Genomic DNA, 24,868 nt, shown 5'->3' on the forward strand with positions numbered 1-24,868 from the left:
GTAGATTTTCAAACGAAGTAAACTTGCAATTAAATAATCCAGTTGAGCGTGAGAAAGAGCGGCAAGCAAGCGAGTGCGTTTACCCAAAATTGAAAATAATTAACGGAAATTAATCTTTAATAAATACCCCAAAGGCCGAACGACTTTAGAATGAACTCAGAAACTCGATACCCCATTATGTAATTAAGGTTGTCAAAGATAGGCAAATTAACTCTTTAGGATGTAATCATCAAAATACGTTCATAACAAAATTTCCAACATAAATTGAAAAACAATTAGCAGTAAAAAATAACATCAAATTAAGTGCCAAGGAAACTTTTTAGGAAGGCAGAAGGCCAACTTCCTGCTGCGACGCTGTCCCAGCTGCCGATGTCAAAAGGCTGACAAGTCCCGTCTTTTCTGTCCCATCCACGCTTCGCCAGTTTCCTCCATTTCGTTATTAGGAAAATTATAATATTGCTGATGTTTGTCGGGCCATTGTATGAACCTTGCCTAGTTGCATAGGTTCTGCCATTGAAAGTCAACGAGATGAATACTAGAAATAATGCAGATAACTTACTAAAATTATATGAGTTAATGCTGACCTTTATTTGTAAAGTAAAGTGCCTTGTGTGTTACAGAAATTGTATCCCATTTTTTGTACCTTTCAGTTTTTCATTTTGAAAGATCTCTCCTTTGAGGATTTTATTTATTATTCATCGACTTTTCAGCCTCACATGTCTAAGACATACCTAAGTAAATTTACAAACAAACCAGCCTTTCAATTGAACTTCCATTCCTCACACCTCTGCACCATTAAAATATACATATTTTGCAGTGTTCGGCATGTTTTCAAATAACAATAAATAAATATCCAATATTGACTATCAAAATGCGAACCGCAGCTGAGGCTGACATTACAAAGAACGACAGGAGTATAAATTTTGCAACATTATGTGTGAATATTTAATACACTTGCACACTTGCTTAAGGACGTGGGCAATCCTTTTCAAAGGCATAAAATCCTCCACATGACTATCCCTTTCATATGTAAATCCAGAGTCGGTTAGTCAGCATTTCAGGGGGAATAAAACTTGTTTACCTTTTTTTTTTTCTCGGGCAAACCCTCTGATGGCCAAAGGATTTTCTTCACTTTACGGGAATCTTCAAAAATGATGTGTTATTTACAGGAGGGGCCTTTCATTCATTTCATAAATGTAACACGGTATCAGATGCTCAGCTGACTTTGGGATATTTTACAATTTGCATTAGCATAAAATAAATTTTGACCAATGAGCTGAAGTTTTTTGAAGGAACGGATCAATTTATGGAGCTCAACTGGAAAGGATAAGCCTCTAGAAATAGAATCCAGAAATTTGTGTTGACACGAAAAGTTAAGAACTGGTGAGCACAGGCCTTAACAATAAATTTATTCATAAATACGACGAAATATTGGTAGTCAATTCTTTTACAAAAAGCAAAGAATACATTTTTTCGGATGCTTAAAATACAAAATTTAATCTAAGTGAAATTTAAACTAAAGTTGTGTTTGCATTACAAGAACCAATATGATTTTTTGCCTAATTAACCTCGGCGATAATCACCATTTTAAATTCTGCACCATATTTGGAATTGCTCTATTGTTATACAAATTACTTTTGCTTCGCCCAAGTTTACTGGCAGTTTAGCAGAAATAGTCTAATTATTGCCCTCACGTTGCCATTATTGTCCTGAGACCTTTAAGTGCCTCCAACTATCCCACCAAATCCTACTCTCATTCTGGTCATGATTCGCACTTGACCACAAGTCTAGGCCTTGGCTGAAACCGCCTTAGCACCTGTGTGGGTGGGAAACCACATTCGCATTGTTCTGTCTGTGTTGTGTCGCCCATTTAAATGGTTTTTCTTAACAGATTTGCTGGTTTTCAGTTTTCAGTTTCCTCTTTTTGTGTTTTTTACTGTTTTGCATTGTGCTTGGCAGCACATTTTTTTCGTTTTTTTCCCCCAGTACTTGCCTTTGTCCCCCAATTGTGCGATTTCCCTTGGATTTCATTTCTTCACGCGGCTGTGTTGTCATTTGAGATAATACGGAAAGCATTCGGCGCCCGTCGTTGTTACGGGTTTGCTTTTGATTTTGTTCAAGGGTTTATTTTAAAGCAATTGATTGGATTTAAAACAGGGCGGAGGAGTTGAAGTGTTGAGAGCGTAGGAAAGCCGAGATTTTCCAGGGGAAAACGATTGAGTTGCGCCTCTCCAAGGGATCTTTTGCATAAAGCCTTCGGGTACTTCCATGTCGTGAACTTTTATTATTTTTTCCTTTTTTCGCTCCATAAATAAGTCAAATGTTTAAAGTAACATATGAGATAGAAACTAGAAAAGGAATTTAGGTTTTTACAAATTCTTAATTCTTCTTCTGAAAGGATGCCGAAAATATAAAAGAAATCAAAGGTCATGACTGCTTAGTAGCCAAATATCCAAATTAAAAGATACAAAATAAAAATCTTTTCCTCTTCCATTTTCTGTAATTTCCCAAATGAGACTTTACCATTCAATCAGTTGTTATAAGCTTTCCCTTTCTCAGGCTTATTGTTTTGTTGCCTTTTAAATTCCACTCAGCTCATTAGATTTCAAATCAACAGGGAAAATGATGAACAACAAATCGCCGCAACTATAACTCGAGGCAGTGTCTCGAATACTCCAGAGCATTTCCAGCAGTTTTATTTTCCTCCGGGCTGATTAAGCAGGGAACGAGGAAAAGCGAGCGGAAATGAAAAGCAGACTCCAAGCTTTCCTGGCAATGGTGAACATTTGTAGCAATTAAAAGCATCTTTATGGCAATTTGCCGCTGCAAACCACAAAACCAGACGCCTCCAGTCGCAACGCTTCATAATAAATTTTCTTAATCAAAAAGTGAGGAAGTCCTTGCCGCTCTATGAAAATTCAATTAGTTTACCTTTAATTTCGGTGGTTAAAGCCGGGAGCAGGGCTATTTGTACACTCCCCTTAAACGAGGCGAGATGAGGAGAGTCAACTGATTAGAGTTGGAAAAGTTGCAGGCAACATCTGCTTAGCCCTTGGCTTTGCCTTCAAAAAGGGTTTAATCATTCATTCTGCAGCCAATTTTCACGCTGTTTTTCCGTTTTTCCTCACCAGATGCTGCTTCCTTTTTCTTTCCTTAGAAAACCATTTCCATTCGCGGCTCGCTCATTTGTTAGGCAGCAGTTGTTTGGCCTCTAACCGCCCGAAAAAATGTGCAAATTTCTAAGATGACGCATCACTTAAGTTAGACTTTTAAGGCAACATTGAAATACCATAAAAATTATTAATTTAATCTACTTTAAATTCTACTTCATAAGAATTCAGTTGAATTTACATTTTAACTTAAATAATTTAACATTAAACGCAGTCAGAGCCCTGTGGGAATTACCTTTTTGAGCTTGGGCTATAGCCAGGTGCTTTTGTTTTTAAATGCTTGTTTATTTACAAACAAATGGGCTCCCATCCAAAATCCGAAACTGACGAGCCAGTGCCATCTATTGAGCTCCGATTCCGGCTGCATTTGACATGGGAGCATGCCCGTAACTGACCTGGTGGATGCCATTCCATTCGAGTTCAATGGGCACCCACGCACATTAAAATTCGGAATCAAATGCCGAATCATTCGCTTTGATGGCATCCCCACACTCAGTCACACGGAATGTCCAATGAATGACTATCGTTTTCTAATTACTCGCTCATTGTTTGTTTGCTCTTGTTTTTTGCTGTTTGTTTAATGGCGGCTTTGGAAAATTGCTTAGGCAAATCAAAATAATGACCGCAAATTTCGGTTTATTTTGTTTCATTTGGTGTTATTTCTTTGTGGGTGTGTGTACATACGTGCTTTTATGCCTTTTTGCCTTGGCTAATCAATCAATCAATTAGCCGCCCGGTTGGCTTTGAGTGCATAAGTCTATTTTTGTAGCTAAAAGCTAGTCTTTGTCGTTCTATTGTTTTGCTTTCTGTTGCTCTCAGGCATTTTGAGTGGAACTGAAGTAGCAGCAAAGCTGCAGAATAAACCGATGTCTGATGACATTCAATGGCAAGGCCTTAAGCCGAAGGTGATGTTCGGACCTTGGCTCATCATAATGTGAGAAAAACTAAGTAGAAGATAATGTAAGCAAAAACCTTTTAGGGGTTTTTTATTTGCAAGTATAAGTCCCTGTTCGGAAGGGAGTTCTCCTTTAAAAATGTTTAATCAATGGATTTTAATCTACTATACTTTCTAGAGTTTACTTTTAGGAACAATCCCCAGATGTTTTCTTAAACATTAATATGTGAAGTATAGTCTCAAAAAAATGTAAACTTTCTCTACTTAAAGTACTCATTTCACCTTTTTATTTTTAAGTTCCTCAATCTGTTTCGACTACGCCAAGTAATACAACTTTCTGTAAACTTTTCAATCCTCAGTGAACCAATTGAGTGTGGCCCGAAAAAGAGAGCCGCAGAAAGTTGCTCAACCGAATTTAATCAAAAACTTGGAGGCTAAATTGTCCAAGTGGTTCACCTGTTGGCTGCATTTTAAATCAACGAGGCAAGCAATCAGCGTATAGCACAAGGGCTACAAGTCCCAGGACAAGATGTCGCAGCATTTCGCATCGATATTTGAGAACCTGCGTTTCGTGACCATCAAACGTACGCCAAATGCGCAACAACAACAGCAACAACAGCAGCAGCAACTGCAACAGCAACAGCAGCAACTTCAGCAACAGAAGGCTACATGTGCCACACAGCAACAAAATAGCAGAAAAATCAAAGCTCAAACAACGCCAACGGTGAACGGCAATGGGCTCTTAAGCGGCAATCCAGAAGGCGGCGGCGACTCCTCGCCCAGCCATGAAGTAGACCACCCTGGGGGAGCAGGAGGCTTACCGCAAGGAGCAGGAGTCTCCTCTTCAAGTGGCACGCCATTGAGGCACCCCAAACGCGCCAGTATCTGCACAGCATCTCCTCCAATTCGCGAACGGCGTGGCACCAACACAAGTATTGTGGTAGAACTGGATGGCAGCGGGAGTGGTCAGGGGGCGGGATGTGCTGCCTCGGGCAGTGGCACCGCATCGGGAAAAAGTTCGCGAGAACTCTCGCCGTCGCCCAAAAACCAACAACAGCCCAGAAAAATGTCACAGGATTATCGGTCGCGTGCCGGCAGGTAAGGATTGCATTTATCACGGATATAGGAGACACGAGTGCTGCTGCTAGCATGACTGATAAATTGTTGTGGGAGCGAAAGGATAACGGCAGGACTAAGCACTGGTAGTTGTGTTTAGGAACTAGATAGGTTTTTCTTTTGGCAAATAGCATTTGCCGAGGGGAAATTCAGTTCCAAACATAACCAAAGCATTTTTATTCTACTCGTGAACAGATGTCCAAAGAGCATTTGGGTGGAGCACATTTTTGATGTTTTAAAGAGTTTTTAAATTAAGGAATTTTATAATAACGTTTCTTAGAATATTTGTTTCCAAGAATCAATTTAATTTTTTAGTAATAAATAATATATATTTTAATATTCAGTTTAAAAAGGTTTCTAGGGAATAGCTATGCTTGATACCTACAAAAATCGGTGTACTTTAATATTTAAACAGCAGTTTAAGGAGATGTAAGATTTCGCAATGGCTAGACAAATCGAGCAAGTAATGTGAGAAGTTTATAGCTTAAGTGCCCTCAGATATGCTAGCTTAGCACTTGCTTTTCCGCACTTTCCACCCACTTTATCCTGACTATATCTAAATTGCAGCTTTATGCACCTGGACGACGAGGGACGCAGTCTGCTGATGCGCAAGCCGATGAGACTAAAGAACATCGAGGGCAGGCCGGAGGTCTACGACACGCTGCACTGCAAGGGTCGTGAGGTGAGTCACGTTCGGGATTGCTGTAAGGGGAATGGGTGTCTTGGCCATAATTAGCCACTGCACGTGGCCAAGAAAAAGCTACTGGGCCATGCACGAGCGAGTGTGCCATAAAAGGGCAGTAAAACAATTCCCAGACTCCCTCTCTTTCTCCTAAGGACTAAGTGCAGAAACTTTCAGCTGGGAATGCGTAAAAAAACGAGCGCAAGAAACATTGCATACTTGCAGGAGTTATTTAATACTCATGACGCTGTTAGCCTTCCATGTAATTGTTTGTGTGACTGCTTGTTCCTGTTCCCTTTTCTGTGGCTGTGTCGGAGTGTGTATGTGTGTGTTTGCAGGATGCATGTGTGACTCCTGCCATTTTGTTTGTTTGCTAGTCTGCAATTGGAGCGTTTTACAGCAGTTTTGTTATGCAAAAGTTAGCCGAGTGCGTGCCCAGGCTGGATGGCGGATTAAATAAAGGACCCGGTTGCTCTCTTTTTTTGCCCAGCCCACAAAACTTTTCCCATCGTAATAAAGTGGCCTGAAGTTGGCTCATTTTTCTACATTTTTTTTCTGCTTTGTGGGTGTAAAATTATATACTATTTTTGGGCTAATGTGGTGAATGGGGTTCCTTTTTTGGGAGGGGAAATGCTGAGCTATTACGTGCGACAAAATTTAGATGGAAAAGTTTTTTTTGTTCTTCCAGTTTTAAATAATTAATGAGGAAGGAGTATATTTATTCTTTTGCTTTATCTTAGCTAAAAGAGTTTTTATAAAGAGAGAACTGAGCATCGAAAGGATGCTTTAACTTACGTTTAAGTTGTGTGATATTTCCGTATTCGAAATTCTCTATGCTCATTAAGCAAATGTCTTTGGATGGCTTCCAGCGAATGGTGGCCTCACAATCTGCATAATTTAATTTGGCCACCTCATCTAGCGCGGCCAAAACTGATTCAGCAACTGTTCCTCCGCTGGTTCGAACCTCATTAAGCCGACTGGGGTGTAGCAAGTGCCAAGTGGCAAGTGCAAAGTGCAAATTGCATAAGCGAAGTGGCAAGTCGGCGGTGTCAGAAGTCAGTCGTTTTAAAGTTGAGACACCTAACCCCAATTAGCCTGGGACCCCCCAAAAAGTCCAGAGTGGATTGCAGTTGCCGCTGCAGTTCAGCTCTACACTTTCTATGCTAATTAAGTCAGCATCAACGCCAACAACGGAAATGGCGCTACGAATCCTTTTTCACAATCAAATTTCATTTCCCTTTTGCCGCCGCCCTCGCACCAAGCTGCCTTTTAATGTTCGCAAAATTATGCAATGCAAAAATGTATATGAGCCAGTTGGCAATTTTATTTAAGCACTCCAACAACATGCAAATTGCTACCAACGACTCTCTTTTCCGACTTTCAGGTAATTATAATGAATGCTTGCTTAAACGATGGACCGGCAATTTAAGTTGCAAACATTAAGTTTACATTGGGGGCATTTAACACTCGGGATTTAGTGAGTTAAGCATGTGGAGAAAGGGTCTCCACTCCATCAGAGTTAATAAAACTTTACTACCGCAAAGTTGCTGGCTCCTTGCGAGGATTTCAGTTAATCCGTATCCTGTTGATGGCTTCGTTGGCTTCTACTTACTGTGGTTTACAGTACCTTTCGTTGCCCTTGAGTAACTTTATTATTTGGCTAGCAGTGTTAAGGCCATGCACTTGACTACCAAAAACTGTGAGAAAATATTTCTGTTGAATTTTTCATTACCACAGCCAGCATTTTCATTTAATTTGTGTGTCAGTTGCCTCGCAATAGCAATTTCGTTGCCGAAAAGGTGAGGCAGAAGTGGCAAAACAAACTTAACTGCCGCAGAATGCAGTTAATATTTGAATTCCTCCATGGTAGTGCCGCTCGCCTTGGCTCCGGAAGAAAGCCAGCGTCTTGGGAAACTTATGCCAATGGCTTGCCCGGAAATTCAATTGGCTGGAAAATGTTTTCATAAGAATGTTTCGGTGGAAGCTGACTTGTCATGTCGCCAATAACTTTTTTATTGGTTGGCTTTTGGTTAACTTTTTACTGACATTTCACATAAGCGATTAAGTGCTACGGGAAGTTTTTAGTTGAAGTTTTAAAATAAGTTTGTGTTTGGTGAGCATTCACTGTACAAAAGGAGTACAAATAGCCACCTCACCATCTTAAAGAGGCTTCTACTTAAGTTATTAAATTTGATTATTTTTTTTTGCCAAACCTTTCAATGCAATCTCAGCAAGAGCATCTTCAGTTCGTTGCTGCCTGTGAAAACATATCCCAGGGCTATTCCGGCAGCACTTCTTTCACTTTCCCCGGCAGAAGGGCATAATTCTGCTGCAAACACTGGGAGAAGCCGGAAAAAGAGCAATTTTGGCGGGCAAAGTCCGCTGGGGGAGGTGGAAGTGCAGCTGCTCGAGGGGCTGCCACTTTGCCTGAGGAAAACCAAACTTACACGCCAAACTTTAAGCTCCTTGCCTTGTAAATAAATATGTGCGGGTGGGCGGAAAGACGCCCCCACCCGACCGTTTCCTTTCGTATTTATTTCGGCAGCTGCAACAATTTCCGGTTCCGCTGCGATTGCTCCTCCGCCCTCCTGTTTATATTTACATAAAACAATTTTGGACAACTTTGAGTGCTAACCAGTCCCTCGCGCTGGCAATTATTTGCATTCCTACCCTAGCAGCAAAAAATTCATTAGCTACGCTGCGAATGAAAATGAAAAGCCAGAACTTTTGAGCTTTTGCGCTGCCTCATGAGCTTCTAGCTCACAGAAAATAATCATTTTCCCTACTAAGCCAGACGCATTCCGCGTCTGATTCCGGCTTATTAGAATAATAACTCCTCCCTGTTGCTAACTAACGAATTTTCGTCATGTGTCACTCGTGTGCTTGGGCTGCTGGGTTGTTTTCCTTGGTCTCCCTGGTCTTCCCCGGCTCGGTTGCTGTTTGCATACTGCATAAATTTGTCTTGTGCAGCTGAGTGAAAATTGGCAAAGTTTATGCGGCCGGAGACCAGGAAAAGCAGGAGGAATTGCATTTTTGTTATGTGCATACAAAGCAAAGTATGTGGCTTGGCTTTAAGTTGCAACGGCAGTTTATTGCGGCTGCGGCGGTGGCAGGAGTGAACGTTTCAAAATTAATGTTTCTTTCCGGAAATCGCAGCTCCACATTAAAATGTGACCTATGCGTTCGTCTACAAACTAATCTTTTGAGTTTCCCCAACAGCCTTTTGCCCAATGTGATACTTTGACGGGTATTGCTTTTCCAACTTTTATTGCCTTTAGCACTTTTACTAGCCTTACTACTTTTATTACCTCAACGACTGGCCAGGCATTTGAAAAGTATTACATTTTACCTACGGAATCCGATTTTCAACTTACTTTCTTACTTAATTAGTTTCTAATTTATCTGGGATAAAGGTGTAACCCTACACTCACTATAAAAATAAATTTAATAAAGATTTAACAACCAAATGAAAGTATATGAGCTAGTATCATTTACTTTAAAGAGCACTATCTGAAATGGTTTTCTTTTTAATTTGACTTTTCAACAGGAAAGTCAGTGCTTACATCCCTAATCCGTTTAGTTCAGCCAAAGTGGCCATAACACAATTTAATACCCCGAATCGCTGGTTTATTTCAACAGTTAATTTTCCCCTTTTACCATTCTTACCCACTAAACTCGCTCATCAGATTTAACAAGCTGCTCTCAGCGCGGCACACAGGGCGTATGAGTGACATAATTGTAGCGAGCATAGCCGCATGAAATTTTTTAGTTAGACACTTGCGACACTTGAGCAGTTTTTATGCCGCACTTTGCCAAGCCAATCCAAGAGCTCAACTGCCTGGAAAAACAAACTAATTATGGCCGCGGGTGTCTTGGTCCTGGAGGAGGTGCCATAGACAGACCAAAGTCGCGGGGCGTTGAGTAAATTAAACCGTCGGGAAAATGAACCGAGAGAGAAAAGGTAAAGAAAATAGTCTGCAGGCAAGACTCTGAGGTGAGCTGAGGCAGTGCAAATGAAAATTACAACGACACGCATCATAAAAAACAAACCCAGAAGCGGGCTTAAGTCGGGGAAAAGCGAGCACAGGAAAACGCACCGGGGAGGAAAAGCGGCATCCGCAATTGACAGTGAAATGCTTTTTAAACGTTTTCCCTGATTCCAAGGCAAAGACTCTTCACCAAGGACCTTTGCTTTTCCTCATTTTTTTATCAATTTAATTTTCGCAGCATTGTTGCTCTCTATCTGCCCCTCATCTGTCACCAGTTCTTCACTCATTTTCCTTTTTTTTCTAACTGCCATTCATTCTCATTTGTTGCTGCAAGGCAATTGCCAATAAAAATTTAATTACCAAAATGAGCAATTACATTTCTTTAATTAAAGCTGTCAAAACATGAGGACGACAAACTGTTCTGGCTTGATGACTTATTTTTTCGCCTGTTCCTTGTTTTTCAGATACTTTCCTGCTCGAAGGCCACCTGTACGAGCAGCATTATGAACATTGGCAATGCGGCGGTGGAGGCTCGAAAACCTGATCTGATTTTGGAACACGCCAAGGACTTCCTGGAGCAGTATTTCACCTCGATAAAGCGGTGGGTTTATAAATTTCTTTATTTATTTGAGTTTATACTATTCTGTTTAGTTAGCTTTTATATTTAAAATTTATCTGTGTTTTACGTGGAATTCCCATCAGGTGACTTATTATATCTTCCATCTCTATTGTAGAACATCATCTACCGCCCACGAAACACGGTGGAAACAGGTGCGCCAGAGCATTGAGACTTCTGGACATTATCAGCTAACCGAAACCGAGCTAATTTATGGAGCCAAATTGGCCTGGCGCAATTCTTCACGTTGCATTGGCCGTATACAGTGGTCCAAGTTGCAGGTAAGTGATAAGAAAACTGATTTATGAAATATTTGATTAAAATATTCCAGAAAAAAATCTTTAATCTTTAACTTTTATTAGCCAAATTTACACATCTGTAATTTACCAGGATTGCAATGATTCATGACCTTTCGCATGCTAATCTCGAAATCAGCTTTCATCATCCACAAAATATGATAACAATTCATCAAGGCACATTAGGCTTAAATGTGAGCAATTCCCAAAAATGATATGGGTGAAACAAGCGCTGGAGTTGTCAGCCATATTTGTCAGAGCACAAATCACAGACAGATATATATGTGCCTCTGTCTGGGGCACATTACTCTAGATTTATGCGTGTTCCGAGCAAATGAAAAGAGAAAATGGAAAAGAGAATAAGCAAAGACAAAGCTAAAAAGCTGAAATTTGAAATGCAAATCCTAGTAAATTTTAATTTAACCGAAAAAGAAATTTCGCCCAAGGCGGAGATTTATTCACATGCACCCAAAAATATATACACTCATATACAAATTATAATGATCAGTAGTTGGCTGTGTGTCTCTCTTTGTGCGTGTGTGTGTGTGTGTGTGCTTAGTAATGTGTGAACTGATTTGCATTTCCGCCTGAATGATTTGCCTGTGTGTACGTCGAGGGCTTGAGAAGGCAAGCTGATTTCCAAAACAAGTGACACCAAAGTCACCTTCAATATGTCTCAAGCCAAGTCTCAAATTATATATCAGATGTATATATAAATGCATTTGCATCTGACTGTCATTTTCAGTAGCACATCTTCTCAGGGAATTTCTTTAATATGAAATACGATGCCTGAGATTGAATTTCAGATCAAAAACAACAGCGTATTAGCACAAAGCTTAACTTTCTCAGCTTTTACAAACAGATTTCATTAAATCTGGGCCAACATATGTAAACATATTGCCCTCTCTTGTATGCTTTCCCTATAAATATTTCCCATTATAATTTAATTTTCAACTCTGACTTTTCATTAAATTTTAAAAAGTTTTTCAAAGCTATCCGGCACCACTCAGGCAAGATAAAAAAGTGGAAAACTTTGCTTTAAATTAAATGAAGTATGTGTGGCATAAGCACTTAAAAAGGGTTCAGGATCGCTTTTACAAACTTAATTAGGAAACTCGTTTTGCGGAAAAACATAACAAAACCCAACATAGCAGAAAATCGAATGAGAAGGGCTTTGCTTAGCCAGAAATGAATTTCAGTTTCGAGTGGCTTAGACATAGAAATCCCATAAAGCCAAAATGTAAGGACTTCATCCTGGCCTAGACCCAAAAACAGGCAAAGCCACAAAAACAGGTGTGAAAAAAGACAATTGTAAGGGCCCAGATAGCAGAGAGGCGACAGTTAAACAGAAATATTGCAAAAAATTCATTCAAGCGAAATAACTGAAAAAGGGTTTCGGTGTATATGAACAAGTTGGGAACAACTCTCTTATGCGACCTCATGCCACAAACAAAACAAATATAGAAGTTACATAGAAATTTATGTCACATTTATCATACGCCCCGTTGCACGACGCAACAAAAACTGTTGAACAGCTTTAGGGCTTGGGGGCTGGCAGCTAAAATTCATGAAAAAAACAATTGTTTACACTTTTAGTTTTCTGTCTGCAAGTGCTGTTGGGTTTTTTTCTTCTTTTCTCTGCCAGCATTTGAATATTTTAGGTAATTTTCCCTCTGCGGAAGTCGCGTTTTCCCCCGCTGGCATGCATTTTATACATCCGAACATGTTCTCCTAAAGTGAAATGTGATTTTTGGTTGACAAGCTGATATCTCTATAATTTATATGTTGTATCTTGCAGGTCTTTGACTGTCGGTATGTGACAACTACAAGTGGCATGTTCGAAGCAATTTGCAACCACATTAAATATGCAACAAATAAAGGCAACCTGAGGTAATTGAATTTGTCTGTTCAGTGTTGGGGAAAATAAATATTAAGGAATTGTTTTTCTTTGAAAAAATATGTAAATATCAACACAGATTTTGCATAATAATCATAATAAATACACATCCAATTTCGCTAGAACCATTAACACACTCTTGCCAGAATGTAATTTCAGGTTTTTCTGTAGAGCTTAATTTTCAGCTTATGGTAATTAGGACTGCAATGGACTGCTAATCGTTTTAAGCTCTAAAATCGAAGCCCTACCTAATTTTTAATATTTTCCTATGCTCTTTGGCACACAAAATTTGAAAATTTGAAAATTTGCAATAATCTACTGGCTACGTGGCAGGCGTCAGTAGAATGTTTGTGGAAAGTGATTGGCAAATTATGTTTTTGCCCTGCTAATTGGCCGAATTGAAAGGGGTGAATGCAAAGAGGGCTGCTGCCAATTTGATTCTATGAATATTTCAAGCGCCAGCCTTTTCAACTCCCCAAAATTGATTCGGTTGGTGTTGCACTTTTGACTTTGTACGCACATTAGGACGTAAAACGCTTTTGGCGGTTTGCCAAAGTTTCGTTGAACTTTATCGAACTTCAATGTTTTGTACACACAAATTGTTTTGGCTTTTCCCTGGAAAATCAATTGATTTTCATCATTGCAGATCGGCCATTACGATATTTCCCCAACGCACAGATGCCAAGCATGATTATCGCATTTGGAATAATCAATTAATATCTTATGCCGGCTACAAGCAGGCTGATGGAAAAATCATTGGCGATCCCATGAATGTGGAGTTCACCGAGGTGAGTAATAGTGAAAACCATAAATCCTATCCAATTTGTACCTTTCAATGTATATTGGCTGTTTATTTGAATAAAAAATGAAATAGTCTCGAAAATATTCACACCGCGATCGAACAGACTCCATTTATTCACGTGGTTATGCGTAATCCAGCTATCAATTTACATATCATACATGCATAAATATATGTATGCTTTTTCCTCAGCCATCACAATATTTACACGCATCAATTGCTTTTGCCTTTAAATCGCTCTGCCCCGCCCTTTGACCTGCCTTCCCCGAAATCCCATGTGGCGACCTTTTTGTCGAACCAACAAGTTGGAAAAACCACCCAGAGCCCAGACGAAATCAACGACAATGGCAACGGTGGCAAGTTCGCTCTATAACTCGTTGTAATAAATCTCTTTTTAAATACGCAAAAACCGAACAAACAACAAAGCTGTCAATAAATACGAACACAAATACGGTAGCAGATGTTGCTGCTGCCAGTGAGTGGGTGGATGGAGCATGTGGTGTGGGCATGGGTTTCATATTCAGTTCAGTTCAGCCAAAGTTACCATACCCCCAATGATGTATTTGCATATAAAACCAAGCCCCAAAGTATCCCCATTTATTTTTACACATGTCACTTTTATGTTCACCACTGGCTGCCTGCCTACTAGCCAACTGGCCTGCTGGCCTTATGCTGATTTTCGATTCCGATTCACATTTGTTTAATGTCCAATCCCATCTCCATCCATCAGGTCTGCACCAAGCTGGGCTGGAAGAGCAAGGGCACCGAGTGGGACATACTACCCTTGGTGGTCTCGGCCAATGGCCACGATCCGGACTACTTTGATTACCCGCCCGAATTGATATTGGAAGTGCCGCTGACCCATCCCAAGTGAGTAGATATCTATGTATACTACTATTTTATAAGTCATGTGATATTAATCTAATAAAAACCCAATTTGTGCACTTCTTATATTAATATCAGTAAAACTATAAAGCGTTTTCAATTCTTTTATTACCAATAACTCAGTGATAAGAACATGTTGCTTCAAAGAAGAATATATTTAATCCTTCAGTTTCTTTTCCATTGTTTTTTATTTTCAAAGACACTTCATTAATAGTCCGCCACCCTGGCAAATCCAACCCTATTGTTGCCCTTGTCGAACACCGTGTAGAACTTGCCAATGAAGATATCTCCCAGAATCCAGAAAGAGATTTCCTCAACAGTGGTAAAGCCGGACATGCAGTAGGTTACACCATTCTCGGTTACCTTGACGATGTAGTCCCTGGGTCTCAGGGTGAAGACTTTGCCACCAATATTGAGGTTTACGTTGGGCAGGGTTGAAATACGGCCGCACCTAACGAACGCCTCGCCACTGCCATTATCAGTGGCGCCTATTTGGCGGTTGATCTTTCTGTAGGCTGCCTCAGGAACTACGATCAGGGAGGTTCCGGTATCAGCAATGGCCTGGCATCCATTGCAAAGGACAATACCGTTGGTCTTGATCGTATTCACCTTGAATTGCCAGTAAGCCTGGACCGATACGGGAACGTATGTGAGGCTTCCTGTGTAGAGGCTGGAGTCAATACCGCCCAAGATCAGTTCTCCACCGCGAACGGCGGTACCCTGACGCTTGAGGTAGAAAGAGATTACGGGCTCATCGAGCAGACCCTGGGAGATCATGTTGTCAAATGGCGGAGTCACTCCATCTACTGCGATGGCCTCATAGGCCAGTCCCATGATACCCGCAAACGGAGCTTCATCAAAGGTTGTTCCCGGCTCCTTGAGGGCCTCGCCGAATGTCTGATTCTCGATGCTAATGCCGGCAACAGTCACAGTATCGGTCGAGAGCTTTCCCGACAGACTGCCAGTTCCATATGTGATGGCGAACGATTCCCCATTTGCCACATAGGTGCTGGACTCTGCCGAGTTGTATTTGTTATGCCTCTGGCAAGCCGTGTTCGATTTGGGGCAACTGGAACTTGGCACCCACAAATTGGACGATCCTGTGTCGAATAGAATGTTGAACCTCTGCTTGGGGGTTCCGATTGCGATCACGCCATAGTACTCAGCATTCAGGGAGTTATGCAAGATCTCGGTGTTGCCCGATGAGCTGGAACTGGTGGAGGTGGTCAAGAAGGAGTACTTGGCCGCCAGCAGGGTCTTCTCTGCCTTTACATTTCCGTGGGTCTTGGTGAAGTTTTTATTCCACTGAAACTGCACGCGATTTAACTTGGCAGCGGAAAGACCAATGATCCCGATTAGCACCAAAGAAACTAAGAACTGCCTCATGTCTACGGTTGGAACTCGACTGTGACTAGAACTCAATCGGTCTGGAATTTAAATAACATCTGGCTGCCTAACCATATTTAACTGCCTACCTTAAGTTCATAAATATCGCTGGAAGTTTCCATTTCTGGAAATCGTTGACGTCCACCAGTTTATTTGGCACAGTTTGGTAGACACAAGCTCCGAACCGATACTAACTTTAGTGATTAACCAAATATTTGATTTTATTTAATTTTATTCAGCTGTTTTGACATGAGGTGTTTGACCAGAAAAGAACGTGGGTCTATCTTTCATTCTATCTGTTTCTATCTTATTTTTTCAATATACTTATGTAAAAAATCCAGAGTATTCAGCGCCGTAGCTATAGTAATCAAAACCATAGCTAGAGGGTAGCTTAACATAGCTGGTCTTAACCCTACTATCAGTAGAGTTTTTCCTTAGCTTAGCAAATCCAATTTTCTCATTGCCCACATCGAACACCGTGTATACCTTTCCTAGGAAAATATCTCCGAGAATCCATAGTAGGTTTCCCTGTAAATACGTAAAGCCGGATAAGCAGAGGGTTTTATTGTTATTGTCCTGGACTTGGTAGATGTAATCCTTTGGATTCAGAGAGTAGGTTGTGCCTCCAATATTCAGGAGAACCTTTGGCAGGTTGCAGAGTCTTTGGCAGTCCACAAAGGCCTCTCCTTCTCCATTATCCGAGGCATTGAGAAGTCTATTGATGGAATTGTAGGCCTTAAGAGGGACCACGATTAGTGAGGTGCCAGTATCTGCTATGGCCTGGCATCCATTGCAGAGCAGGTTGTCGTTGACTTTCACCGAGTTAACCGTAAACTGCCAATAGGCAGGCATTGAGACGGGAACATAGTTGATGCATCCCCTGTAGATACTCCGATCGACTCCTCCCCAGATGACTTCACCGCCAAACTCTGAGGTGCCTTCACGTCTGAGATAGACGGAGAACACTGGCCGTTGGATTAATCTTTGCTGGATGATATTGTCAAACGGCGTAGTCAGTCCACCAGAGAGAGATGCAAAGGCCATTCCAATAACGCCGTCAAAAATAGTATCCACAAAGGTTGTACCCGGCTCTTCGACGGCCTCTACAAAAGTCTGGTTTTTAATCACCATACCGACTATGTCCACAGTGTCCGTGGATAGGAATCCTGAGAAGCTGCCTGTGCCGTACTGAAGAGAAAAACCTCTTCCATCCGCCACGTAGGAACTAGAGGCACTTGAATTGTACTTATTGTGAACCTGACAGGCTTCGTTGGATGCCGCGCACTTTACACTAGGTACCCACAGATCGGAGGATCCAGTATCGAATAGAAGGTTGAAGCACTGCGGCGGAGTTCCGATACAGAGCCGAATGGTGTACTCCAGATTGAATCCGTTGGCCAGTATCTGCGTGGTTTGCGATGATTATTTGTCTGTCAGCGAGTACTTGGCAGCCAAAATGATCTTTTCTGCCTTCACATTGGCATGGGTCTTGTTCTGATTTATCTGCCGAACGATGGGAGTCCTCTTAAGTTGGCCCATTGAATTTTCAATGGCCATTAGGAAAAGTAGAGAAAGAATAATTGGTAGTGTCTCTTTCATGGTTGCGGGTTGAACTGTGACTTTTTGTGGAAGGAAGTAGCTTAAATACTCTTTTCGTTGGCAACTTTTGATAGAGTTTCGTAACTAGCCAGCAGTTATATGATCTTTTCTACCCCATTACGACGGTTTTGGAAACAGTAGATGAACAGAAGTATCAACAACAAAAAATACTATATGGCTAAGAACTATTTTACGTGACATCGTGACTTTTGAATGAAATCGGTTATATTGACCTATGCTTTCGAAGTTATAATTGTTTACTTATGCTTCCCATTCATATTACAAGGCAACAATCGGCTTAGAATACATGTTAATTCTCGACTTCGTAAACGCTTTTACAGAGCTTTATAAAAATCTTAAAAATTTTATATTTAAAATATGTTAAAATTCTATTATTTAAGAGTCCAAGGGAATTTAGAAACAGTAAGCCTTCCAATGCTCTTATCGTCGAAACAATGTCAAGCTTATGTCTGACAGACATCAGCTGGCTGGGTGATGGCATGTATAGCCAACGGATTTGCATCCACAATCGCGGCCTGTGGCCACTATTGGGGGACCAATATCAATCGAACTGGCCAAATAAAAAAGCACCCACTTTTCCGCTCCCGTTGCAGATTCGAATGGTTCTCGGAACTGGGTCTGCGTTGGTATGCCCTGCCAGCCGTTTCCAGCATGCTGTTCGATGTGGGCGGAATCCAGTTTACGGCCACCACATTCAGCGGTTGGTACATGTCGACGGAGATTGGTAGCCGGAATTTATGCGACACAAATCGCCGCAATATGTTGGAGGTAAGTTCGAATAAAAAGAGATATATATGTATAGTAATTTCAGTATTGATATCCGACCCATACCGTCATTGTCCTTGCATGATGTCCTTGATGTCTTTGTCGCTGTATCGCGATGTGGCGCTTATTTCATTATAAGGCCGCATAATGTGCAGAGCAGAGACCGGGGACTCTCGCCTTTATCATTCCTCGTGTCCTTGCATAAAGCTCCTTTTTTTTCTGGCCCAGCATTCTTTTTACCCAGCAGCAATGTGCCAAAGGGTGGGGGGTGTAAACTGGTTAACAGCACTTAAGAACGGCGGCTCTTTAACTTGCCAAGGGGAATTTTTAAAGACTTGCAGTTAAAGTACTTTCTCACGTGATATTTGCAACTAAATATAGCAGTATAGTGTAGTAAAAATATGATCGATCCCCCAGGCTAATTAGTTTTCAGCAGCACGGAAATGCCATTAGCTCTTCTCCGGAAATCAGACTTTATTTTATGACAGGTAAATGCATCCTTTAAAAGTAGAGCCTATGTGCACTCACAGTAGTTTTAAGTTAAATTTATTTTAGGGGAGTACTTGATACGAGTAATGTTAATAAGCGTTTTGTTCAAAGTTAAAGAGTTAATAGTCGTAGCTAGCTCAGTGCATAGCTTATGGTGTGAGATACGAGTGCAATGGCAACCACTTCCCATTATATTTGTGGTATTTGTCATCATCAAAGTCAGTCGTTGGCCAGAGTTAGCCACTGTTTTGGCTCCACTCATGACATCCGATGGCCTGTGGCTAAATTCATAATTGACATACGGTGGTGGTGGCTTCTGACTGGTAAGAGGAAAGTGGAAACTGGTACGGGGCCTCCGGCCACTTGTTGGGCCTTGGCCGAGAGCTGCCACCGCAGTTGTTAGTAATTATTAAATTCTGGCCGCAAAACCGAAAACTGTAATCGAAAATCGACAACGTTATTCGATTAGAACGAATCACCCACTCATCCATTACCGATTAGGCACTAACAAAATTGATTTTTAACTCGACACAGACGGTGGCACTGAAAATGAATTTGGACACCCGTACACCCACGTCCCTGTGGAAGGATAAGGCCGTCGTGGAGATGAACATCGCCGTGCTGCACTCGTACCAGAGTCGCAACGTGACCATTGTGGATCACCATACGGCCAGTGAGAGTTTCATGAAGCATTTCGAGAACGAGTCCAAACTCAGGTGAGAGAGCCCAAGCCCAGATCGGCGATTATATCCTCTGTGTTTGTTTATGGCCGGGTTGAGTTTGCATTTATGACATTTCCCAGCCGCATGTTTATGGCTTAACGTGTTTTATTTGACTTGGCAAACGTGGGGAAAAGCGTGCGGAAAACTCTTTGCAGGTGCGAAAGTAAATTTATTGTTTCCAATTTGCTGTCGCCAGCGTTTATGTAAAGTGCACGCGAGACACATAAATGCCGCACAATATGTCAAACTGTTCCACCTCCCTCCAAGGGGGAAACTGTGGAAGTTACTTTTGTCGGAGGAGTCCAAAATAAATAAACCATTTTTCTTATTTTATTTGCAAAATGGTGGCACGAGCTGTTTGCTTTGGGTGGGTTAAAGAGATTTGTAGGTTGAACTATTACGAATTTGATCTCTTTATTGCAAATTTATGTTTTTGTTAGTAATCCGATGTCCAATTATAAAAAGCATGCAGATAGAATGTAAACTCGTGTTAATTCTGTTGACTTTAAATCAAACAATAGGTAAAGTATTTTATTACTCAATGCAATTATGTAATCACTGTCCAATTAGAAAGAACATGAAATGAATACTAGTTAAGTTTAACTTCATTATTTCTGACAACAAAAGCGCAAATAGTTTGTTTGAATGTCAAGTTTATGTTTACCAAGTTCATAAGTATTTGTGAATGAAATTTAAGTTTAAAATTCCAAAAACCCGCAAACTCTGTTAAAATATAAACTCTCCTAAACCTTAACCTTAACCTACTTTTCCTCGAAATACTTCAAATTGTTTATTTTTAAAACCCAAACCACCTTAAACTATAAAATACTAAATCAAAACCATAAGCCAGGTATCTATTTTTATGGCAACATCAGGACAGGGCAGCCACAATTAAGTCAGTTAATGGTAATCTCCCGTTTGGGGCACTAAAAATACAGTAGCCATATTTCAAATGCCGGGCAACTGGAATCCAAAGGACTCCACCACCACCACCACCCACTCGTCAATTATAGGCAATTACTTATTGTTGGGGGAATTCGCCTGTGTTTCTCTGCAGGAATGGCTGCCCCGCTGATTGGATTTGGATCGTGCCGCCTCTGTCGGGCTCCATCACGCCGGTGTTCCACCAGGAGATGGCCCTGTACTACCTGAAGCCATCGTTCGAATACCAGGATCCCGCCTGGCGCACTCACGTCTGGAAGAAGGGGCGTGGCGAGAGCAAGGGCAAGAAGCCAAGACGTAAATTCAATTTTAAACAAATCGCTAGGTAAGTACTTACAGCAGCGCTTACCGTTAACGTGGCGACCTTTGGCGGCATGCCCCAAACAACCCAACATCCCATCCTTCTTACCCTTCTTCCCGCCCCTTTCGGATGATGATGATGTTGATACTCGCATCCTTGCCGGTGTAATTGTACCCGTGTGCGGCGGCTTGGTGTTCGGTCGTTTTGCGAGCGTGTCACACGACAGCATCAGCAGGGATTAGCTTTTAAGTAGATTACATGGATTGTGGTTTATTGCCACGGGGGCTGCTCCTCTGCTGTTCCTCTGCTGCTCCATCTGCTCCACTGTTATCAAGTCGCCCGGAAAATTTTGTACATTGCATCATGTCTGTTGTCCCCGTTATTGTTATTTTAAATGCTATTTGCCGGGATACTGCCACGCTGCTATCTGGAATCTCCCCTAGATTTAGGTGGAGGATTGGGGAACATATGTGCCGTTGAAGTTGATTGTTATGCAAATTTCACGTCCCTATTTTATTCGAAGTGAAATTTGAGACATTGATAAGTTAGTTTCCGGTTGCACGGACAGAGCTTTTCAAAAGAGAGAGCTATTTAGTTTGCGGAAGTTTAAAGTCTTAAGCTTGCTCTTGCCTTAATTTATGTTATTGATTGAAATATTTGACTATTTTAACTTTTTGTGCTTAACAAATATAAATATTTATTTTTCTTTATTTCTCCCAGAAGCCATAAAACATCAGCTTTTTTGTACTCCAGTTCGCTTAATTAATTCACCATTCGAGCTGAGAACAAATGCGTTAACGAAGCAAAAACTATCAGTTTCCATAAGCCCATGCAAATGTATGGCAATTACCCGCCTAGTACTGGCTGAATTGCCTTTAATCCTTACACCTATTCAGGCAACAATCCATTAATCGAATGCTCAAACAAACAACTGTGGTGAGCCCTAACAAATAAAATCAATTACACAATTAAGCAGGTGGAATAAAAAAAAAATGCAATCCGGGAAACTGCTGTTAAATAAAGCGTGAGAAATTATAATGATTATTTAACGACCGCACTTTAAATCGTTGCATATTAATAGCGTTGTCAACGCGCGGCGTATTTTTCATGCTAATTAATTTTAATTTACTGCAATCAGTCCATCGAAGCCATGGCCAAATGGCTGACTGAAATTCATTAAAAAGTTATCAATTAAAAATTGTTGCAATTGCACATGTACGAGTTTCCATTAAATCGAGCCCGCTTTTTGTCAATGTTTAAGTGATGTTGCCACTGCAAAATCATTCGTATTTACGTATTTATGAGGATATATATATATATAAAGTCGTTCTCACATATATCCCGGCAGGGATGACAGGCTGGCTGTAGACATAATTAAGTTTAATTGTTTCAGCACGCGCCGCGCCTCTTAGCTCTGATGAGATGAAATGGAATTAAATCAGTGCTGACATCGACAACTTTATGAAAATGAAATTATATTCATGCTAGCACAAAAGTGTGCAGCGTAATGCGTGTGGAAGCGGAGTGCAGGAGGAGCTGGTGGGGAAGTGCGCGGTCCTTCACGAGGTGCTGCAAAGTGGGAAGTGCCAGACATATTGAATTACATTTAAACTGCCTATAAGCATCCATTCGCCCTCTTATCCCGAAAAGTAGTTTCATGTCAGAAGCAGGCAGGAGGCAGCAGGCCCAGAGTCGAGAAAACAATGGCCAAAAGAAAAATAAATACGAATGCTGAAGAAGAAGGGAGTTTGAACTTTGGTATACCCTTGGTTTTGCGGAATATTGCTGAGAAATCTTAAATGTTCATCAGAATGTCTTCTTTTAATCTCGGCCCAAAAAGTATTTATCTGTTTTTATCAGTTTAATCCAAAGATCTATATATAAGCATTAGCTTGAAAAGATACTCAACCAATTTACCAAAATTTCCATCTTAATTCGTTTAAATTGCTTGCCTGAGCGATGAAAGGGTATGGAAATCTCAAAAGTTAAAGAGAAAGGAAAATCTCAACGATGTCTGGCACAGAAGCAACAGAAGGCTTTCTCTCATACGAGTATCTTGGCTTTTTCACCACTGTTTTCTTTTTTTGTTTTCCCCTGATTTCCACTGTGCATAAAATTTAATACGATCCTACTTTAAATGGCGAAATGAGAGGCGCGAAGGAAAGTCCCATCGTCCGACTTTATGCAATAAAATACTTTTGCGCCCTTTTGATTATTGGCTAACCATGTGTGTGGGCTCTTACAAGAAAATATATGCTCTACTTGTAGACAATTTTCCAATTACATGGCATGTCAATCAAAGCGGCTATATCAGCCGGCGTCTGTTATGTTCTATGTTATGGCCTTACCCTCGACATGAAGGCTTATGGGTCTAATGATGATGGTCGGGCTCCCAGTGCCGCTGACGCAGCTTTAAGTGCTTCAGTATTTGGCCAAAAACGGAGAGCTAAACATACGTTTTCACTTCGTTGCAGGGCTGTGAAATTTACATCGAAACTATTTGGACGCGCTTTGTCGAAGCGGATAAAGGCAACAGTTCTTTATGCCACCGAAACTGGCAAATCGGAGCAATATGCAAAGCAACTTTGTGAACTTCTAGGACACGCATTCAATGCACAGGTGAGAAATGTAATAAACTTGTCAGGAAAATATATAATACGGGACAGAGGTTTATCACTCAAAAATCTGAGTGTTTCTTGCTAGTTTACACATTTATTTACAAATTTGTTCATTAGAAGCCCTGAAAATGGTCTCCCTTGTAAGCATTAAGCATATTTCATACTGCCAAATGACATCCCTAATTTGACATTATAAAACGATTTAACCTACTTCTAAAATTAGACTCATTTCGGGTTCCCAGGACTTAACCTGCGACCTTAGGCTCTCGGAAAAGGCCATCGCCACATGAGACAAATTAGCATAAAACCGAAATTTACTTTTACATTTTTTGTGCCAGCTTAGTGTCCGGTCGGTTCAGTTTCCAGACCAATCCAGAGGATACAGTTCAGCTTGGCCTGGCCACCCCTTGTCATGTGTACGTGTGTGTGTGTGTGTGTGTGTGTAGTGTAAAAAGCATCTGCCGGCTGGCTGGCAAAATAAGATAAGCTGCAAACACCTGCGACAAACTACAAGATACATTCGAGAATCCAGACTCATTAGGTCCTCCATTCAGGGATGCGTGTTTTGTGGGCTGGTCCAGGCATCTAATGACCACAAAAGTGTTTGAACCAGCAAAACGTTGAAAAAAAAACAGATACGCACTGCTACAGCGGTAAATTGTTTATTCATTTAGATATATTGCATGTCCGACTACGATATATCCTCCATTGAGCACGAGGCATTGTTAATTGTTGTGGCCTCCACCTTTGGCAACGGAGATCCCCCCGAAAATGGCGAGGTAAGTATTATCCCCAGATCATATCAAACTAATTAATGGATTAGGCCGAGCGGCCTCCTAACGACCCGAAATGTGAACTTTAACTTCTCGTCCTTTCACCTTCTCCTCTAATAGCTATTCTCACAGGAATTGTATGCGATGCGTGTCCAGGAGTCTGGCGAGCATGGATTGCAGGATTCCAGGTGAGTCAATAAATTCCTCCTTTTTTTCACTTCTCCTCTTTTTGCCTTTACGTTGGCGCAGTCTTTGCATAAATTTCGTATAAATCAATTTTTTGTGGTTACTGCCTTGAAGTGGGAGAAGGGCAAGGATAATAAATAAGGATGGTTGGGGCGCTAACTGAATTGCTTTTCAAGCAAGTTTTCTTTCATTTTGAATTTCAATCTTATGCAAATCGCTTTTTTTGCGTATCAATTTTTATTGCATACCTTGCGGGGCATGCAATGAGATTTTAATCCCTTGTCGTGGGTTAGAGGACACAAGGCCGGATTAATTAATTATTTGGCTGGGTTCGATGTGTTGTGGGTCCGATATAGTGCAAAAGCATGAAAAAGAGAAAACTTTAATAAAAACTTTCGTGGATATGCCCTTCAAAGTGTAATAAATAATAAAAAAATAAATATTTTCCAGGGTTTTGTTTAAGTTTGCTTCACTGTAGCCTCTTTTAATTCTAAATTTCCTGGCCATCCCCATTATTGCTGACACATATTTGGCATTTTTGTATTATTAATTGGCCTCAGTTGATGTCCCACATATTCTGCCTCTGTATGCGTGCCGAGAGCTTTAAAATTACAAACGCACACTCATACTGACACACACACACACACAGAGGATAAAGACACGCACTTAAGTGCGTGCCGCTTGAGAGAGCAGACAAATCCGCGCAATTTCCCTTTTCCCC

At 41.0% G+C, this 24,868-nt stretch overlaps 3 protein-coding genes across 3 annotated transcripts in view; 1 reads left to right on the top strand and 2 right to left on the bottom strand.

Moving 5' to 3' along the window:
- The window catches only part of LOC108111047 (nitric oxide synthase), a 32,866-nt gene that overhangs the window by 705 nt on the left and 7,293 nt on the right, over window positions 1–24,868 (top strand). The window contains 13 exon segments of the mRNA XM_017220376.2: window positions 4,425–5,163; window positions 5,749–5,863; window positions 10,317–10,453; window positions 10,587–10,749; window positions 12,563–12,654; window positions 13,308–13,449; window positions 14,191–14,330; window positions 17,945–18,119; window positions 19,140–19,321; window positions 20,385–20,594; window positions 23,045–23,189; window positions 23,863–23,967; window positions 24,082–24,149. Coding sequence (XP_017075865.2) covers window positions 4,595–5,163; window positions 5,749–5,863; window positions 10,317–10,453; window positions 10,587–10,749; window positions 12,563–12,654; window positions 13,308–13,449; window positions 14,191–14,330; window positions 17,945–18,119; window positions 19,140–19,321; window positions 20,385–20,594; window positions 23,045–23,189; window positions 23,863–23,967; window positions 24,082–24,149 — 2,243 coding nt within the window. The 5' untranslated portion in view covers window positions 4,425–4,594.
- On the bottom strand, window positions 14,418–15,759 carry LOC108111048 (lysosomal aspartic protease). Its single transcript, XM_017220377.2, has one exon. The coding sequence runs from the start codon at window positions 15,729–15,731 to the stop codon at window positions 14,553–14,555; it is 1,179 nt and encodes a 392-aa protein (XP_017075866.2). The 5' UTR covers window positions 15,732–15,759; the 3' UTR covers window positions 14,418–14,552.
- On the bottom strand, window positions 15,935–17,330 carry LOC108110412 (lysosomal aspartic protease). Its single transcript, XM_017219482.2, is given in 1 exon segment — window positions 15,935–17,330. A coding segment is annotated over 1 exon segment (1,275 nt). The 3' UTR covers window positions 15,935–16,055.

Source organism: Drosophila eugracilis, unplaced genomic scaffold (genome assembly GCF_018153835.1).
Source record: "Drosophila eugracilis isolate 14026-0451.02 unplaced genomic scaffold, ASM1815383v1 contig_2152, whole genome shotgun sequence".
Taxonomy (NCBI): Eukaryota; Metazoa; Arthropoda; class Insecta; order Diptera; family Drosophilidae; genus Drosophila; species Drosophila eugracilis.

Bases quoted from the DNA above. Each gene is read 5' to 3' on its own strand.
- LOC108111048 (XM_017220377.2), bottom strand. From the start codon at position 15,731: ATGAGGCAGTTCTTAGTTTCTTTGGTGCTAATCGGGATCATTGGTCTT.